At 45.0% G+C, this 5,470-nt stretch overlaps 1 protein-coding gene across 1 annotated transcript in view; it reads left to right on the forward strand.

The window, feature by feature from the left end:
• Positions 1-4,750, forward strand: part of MYOZ1 (myozenin 1) — a 7,439-nt gene extending 2,689 nt beyond the window's left edge. The window contains exons 3-6 of the mRNA XM_007467517.1: positions 33-211; positions 2,182-2,428; positions 2,808-2,973; positions 4,242-4,750. Coding sequence (XP_007467579.1) covers positions 33-211; positions 2,182-2,428; positions 2,808-2,973; positions 4,242-4,473 — 824 coding nt within the window. The 3' untranslated portion in view covers positions 4,474-4,750. The remainder of the gene's footprint in view (positions 1-32; positions 212-2,181; positions 2,429-2,807; positions 2,974-4,241) is intronic.
• Positions 4,751-5,470: the final 720 nt, after the last annotated feature.

Raw genomic sequence — 5,470 nt, forward strand, 5'->3', positions numbered from 1 at the left:
CCCTTGCCTCTGCCTCCCCACCTCCCTGAAAGGTGGACAGGAGAGCTCGGGCCTGAACCTGGGCAAGAAGATCAGCGTCCCAAGGGATGTGATGTTGGAGGAGCTGTCGCTGCTCACTAACCGGGGCTCCAAGATGTTCAAACTGCGGCAGATGCGGGTGGAGAAATTTATCTATGAAAACCACCCTGATGTCTTCTCTGACAGCTCAATGGTGAGTTCAGAACTTTACTACTCTCAAAGCCTTGTGCCTCTTTTGACAGCTTCTTGGTAGGCCCCGCCGGAGTCTCTAAAATATGACCAACCTCCCCTCCCAGCTAATTTATAAGCTCATTAACCCCCCAGATACAGCGAGCCCCCAATAGCTCCAGGGTGAATTACAGCCCACCTCTGAAACTAAATCTGTATCTTAGAGCTGGTGAGGCAGGGTGGGGAGTCCACACCTTCAAGGAGAAAACTCCTTCCCAGTATGGTTAAGTATTAAAGATAGGATTACCAGATAAAACACAGGATGCCCAGTCCTATATTTTAAAGTTGAGATACACACTAAATAAGCCACTGAGGATATATTGTAGGCACAGTAAATAAAGCCCATATTTCATAATACCTTTAAATGGAGTATGGTCTATAAGAATATTGCATCACTATGTTGTATACCTGAAACTAATATAATATTGTAAATCAATGCTACTTCAATTAAAAAAATAAAGTTGAGATATACACAGATAATTTTTTAGTAAAGTATGTCCCATGCAATATTTGGGACATAAGTTTGTTTTTTTTTTAATTGAAGACACTTAGGGAATTCCCTGGTGGTCCAGTGGTCCGGTGCTCTCACTGCCAGGGGCCTGGGTTCGATCCCTGGTTGGGGAACTAAGATCCTGCAAGCCACGCAGCATGGCAAAAAAAAAAAAAAAATTGAAGACACTTAGTTAAATTTGAATTTCAGATACACAATAATTTTTTAATATAAGTGTGTCCCATGAAATATTTGGGACATGAAAATTAAATTAAAAAATACAGGACACTGAGTTAAATTTGAATTTCAGGTACATGACGAATACTCTCATATCTAAATATGTCCCATGCAATACTTAGGCATATATATACTAAAAAAGTATTATTGTGTATCTGAAATTCAAATTTAACTGGTGTCCTGTGATTTTTTTTCTTTTTGCAAAATCTGGCAACCCTAGAAAGAGGTAAGTGAATTTTTATAACCATCTCTTCTTGAGCCATTCTTTTATCTAAAGGGTCAGTATAAGGACCACAGATGTGGGGACCGAAACCATGTTTTAAGGTCCTACGTCTCCTAGTCAGGATCATTCTCCGAAGAGAAGTAGAGATTGGAGAGGGACCAGGCACAAGATATTTCAGCTGAGAAGGAGGGAATCATTTCCATTTCCTTTCTTCCCCCTCCACCTTTCCTGGGCAGCCAGGGGAGAGTGAAAATAGTTGCCTACATGGGGCCAGGGGCAAGAGTGTCTGCCATTTGCCCGTATGTAGGAGCAGAATAAAAATGCTGAGCCGGTCATATCTAACTTTAGGAGGCCAAAAGCCCTCCCCCCTGCCTGTGTCTGGTTACACTGGGTGGAGCATGGGGGTGTGTTCGGTGGGTGGCCAGGAGAGCCTCCTGAAGGAGTTGGCAGGGTTATTTTTAGTCTTTGGGGATGGATCCAGTGTTGCCCTTTGGGCTTCCCTTCCCCCTACCCACTACAGTTTCACTGTCAGGAAGTCCTGGTCCAACAGGCACCAAGAGGAGAAAGGGAGAGGAAGAGGAAGAGAGAGAAGAAACTTTTATCTGTTAGACAAGATGCAGGGGAGGAGCAGAGATCTCTCTAGTTCTTTAACTTAAGGCTGGGTTCTCCATGCCAGCCCCAATCTCTCAAATCTAAGTTGAGCAGAACTCTTGGTCCTCTTTGCCTTGGTAAGGAGGGAAAGGGGATTTCGGAGAATGAGTTGCCCCCATCCTAGATGTAATTCGAACTGAGCCATAGGGGTTGTATCCCTTAAGGAGAGTTTAATTTCTCTCAGTCAGGCTATCTGCTAACCATCTATTGGAGGGGAGAGTCTCAGAAGATTCAGTGTCTTCTGGTTGTCCATTGTCTCTGATCACCTCCTACTTGCTATGGTATTCCCCGTACCCATTGCTAACCTTCCCCTTACTTTGTCCTTTCTTTTCAGGATCACTTCCAGAAGTTCCTTCCCACAGTTGGGGGACAGCTGGGGACAGCTGGCCAGGGATTCTCCTACAGCAAGGGCAGCGGTGGAGGCCAGGCAGGGGGAAGTGGCTCTGCCGGACAATATGGCTCTGACGAGCATCACCATCATCAGGGCCCTGGGTCTGGATATCGGGATACAGGTGGTCCTGGGAGCCAGACTGGCCGAGGAGGAGCTGCTGGCACTGCAGGGGTTGGCGAGACAGGACTAGGCAAGTATCCTCACCCAAGAATAATGTGTCTGGTCTCTAAAGCAGAGAAATACCCAGGAATGAGGCCTAGACTGGGTGTAGGAAGCAGGAGAGGCCTGTTGAGATAGCCTGATGGACTTTCTGGGTCCATAAGGATACAGAGACGTGTCTATTCCACCCAGAAACCTTGTCTCTCAGTCACCTTTCTAGCCTTTCAGTTTGTATCACAAATCCGACTCCAGGCTGTCATTATTTCACAAACCTTATACAATTACCAAGATGTTTTACCTTTGGTCCCTGGCCCCAGCAACTTCTCTAGTGCAGGGCTCTGAGACTAACTTCCATTGGCTACTAACTGCTATTATTTGACTTATTATTATTTCTCTCCCATGGCTGCCAGACGACCAGGCAGGTGGAGAAGGAAAACATATCACTGTGTTCAAGACCTATATTTCCCCATGGGAGAGAGCCATGGGGGTTGACTCCCAGCAAAAAGTGGAACTTGGCATCAACCTGCTGGCCCATGGGGCCAAAGCTGATCTCCCTCAGTATAAGTCCTTCAACAGGTAAGGAGGATGGGGAAGGAACCTAATGCATTCCAGTGTATGGCAACATGCCCTTAGTTGGAATGGAGACTGGTTCAAATGTTTCAGGAGGATGAGGAGGCATGGGAGGAATTTGGGGGTGGCAATTGAAGGCTTTTGGTCTTTTCACTCTAGCTCAGAGAAACAGCATGGTATGATGAAGGAAAAATTTGCTAGGAGGCAGGATCTGAATTTTAGTTCATAGTGATTAGCTGTGTGGGAAAGTCACCCTACTTCTGAGCCTTGGTTGCCTTGGCTGTGAAATGGGAATAATATATTACACATTTAAAGGCTTCTTGAGGCTCCCTTCATTCAAGGTTACAATTCCATTACTGTCCTTATAGTATAATTCTATTTTTCTTTTCTTTTCTTTTTTTTTATTATTATTATTTTTTTTGCGGTACGCGGACCTCTCACTGCTGTGGCCTCTCCCGTTGTGGAGCACGGGCTCTGCACGCGCAGGCTCAGCGGCCATGGCTCACAGGCCCAGCCGCTCCGCGGCATGTGAGATCTTCCCCGACCAGGGCACGAACCCACGTCCCCTGCATCGGCAGGCGGACTCTCAACCACTGCACCACCAGGGAAGCCCCTTCTTTTCTTTTTTTAATTGAAGTATAGTTGACGTACAACATTATATTAGTTTCAGGTGTACAACATAGTGATTCAGAATTTTTATAGATTATGCACCACAGCAAGTTATTATATATTGAAGATTCTATTTCTTTATACCCTACTTTAGTAAGGTTCAAGTATCTATCCTCTTGGAACTGGGCTTCTCTAGACTGTGTGAAAACAGGACAGGGAAGCCCTAGAGAGTGCTTTTGAATTTGGTCCTAAAGTGCCTGGATTTTCCAGGAAATGTTCATTCCTCTCATCCAGGGCACATACTATCCACTGAAGGTGGGGTAGGGGTTTTGAGGGGGGTCATTATAATTTAAGGTGACCTCAGATCCTTGAGTCTATAGTGTTTGGGGTAAATTTCTCTGAAAATGTGACTGGTTTGGCTTACAACTATCCATGAGACTCTCTCTCTAGTACACACTAGACTACTTTTCTCATTTTTAGCTTAGGGGAAACAAGCAAACCAGAAGGGGGAATGGAGTACTAAGGGAGAAGAAGAATAAGGAGTGCAGAAGCAATCTGCAACTAGAATTCACAGACTTCCCCATCCTCAAAACAGTGTAACATCTCACTGACAAAACTCTCTCTTTTGTTCTGGTTTTTAATTAAATAATGTGTCCCCTTTTCAGGACAGCAATGCCTTATGGTGGATATGAGAAGGCCTCCAAACGTATGACCTTCCAGATGCCCAAGTTTGACCTGGGGCCCTTGCTGAGTGAACCCCTAGTCCTCTACAACCAGAACCTCTCCAACAGGCCTTCTTTCAATCGAACCCCTATTCCCTGGCTGAGCTCCGGGGAGCCTGTAGACTACAACGTGGATATTGGCATCCCCTTGGATGGAGAAACAGAGGAGCTGTGAGGTGTTTCTACCTCTACTTTGTATCGTTTCCCCTCTCTGGTTCCATTTTGGAGAGGGAATGCTGAGCAGGATACCCCCACTGAAAATCCAGTATCCTTGTGGGAATGGAGGGAAAAAGAAAGGAGAGATCTGCCCTTCCATCCTTCACTCCAAGTCCCCACTCCAAGCATCTTTTCTTACCAACTCAGAGCTCCCCTTCCACTTGCTCTGTATGGAACCTTCTCGTGTGGAATTTTCTCTGCCTTCGGTAACAGTTAATAAACTTCAAGGAAATGAACTCATTCTTCCTCTGATATTTGAGGGCAGACGAAAACTGAGGCTAACAATGCACAGAGACTAATTAAAAGTAAAATACCATACATCCATTATTCAGACTTCAAGACTGACCTGATTACTTACACACCCACACCCACATCCGCACCTGCCAAAGCTCATTCATAGGTGTATACAAAGACATACTTATTGAATAGTACATAAGACAAATAATCATGCACAAACACACATGCTGGCCCATACGTGGGCAAAGCTAAGCAGCAATTGTGTGCTGTGTTTAGGAAATAGGCGTTGGTGACCCTGGCATTAGCTCTCTTTAAGAAGCTGATTAGAAACTGGGATAATCAGGATTACCCAATTTTTACAGAATGAGAGCATGCCATAAAGTTTCCAGATGACACGAGAGTGAGCTTAGGAATATATGTCAAAGGTTACAGGTTCCCAAAAGGATGAAATAGAATAGGGAGCCATGTTGGAATCCAGAAGGAAGTGGGAGAAACCATCTGCAGTTATAGTATGCCTGGCTCATCTGTGAACACATCAAGAAAAGATCTAAGGGTCACAGGGGCACTGCAGTTGTGTCCAGAAAGCACTATGATTGGGAAGAAACCATGAGAATCCAATAGCAATGAGTAACAATACTCTTTTTATTAACTTCAAGCATGGGGTTTCTTAGAGTCCCAGACTTACTCTTATGTCCCACAAAGTCAGAGTTTGATGCAGA

The sequence above is a fragment of the Lipotes vexillifer genome, unplaced genomic scaffold (genome assembly GCF_000442215.2).
Source record: "Lipotes vexillifer unplaced genomic scaffold, Lipotes_vexillifer_v1.1 scaffold865, whole genome shotgun sequence".
NCBI lineage: Eukaryota > Metazoa > Chordata > Mammalia > Artiodactyla > Lipotidae > Lipotes > Lipotes vexillifer.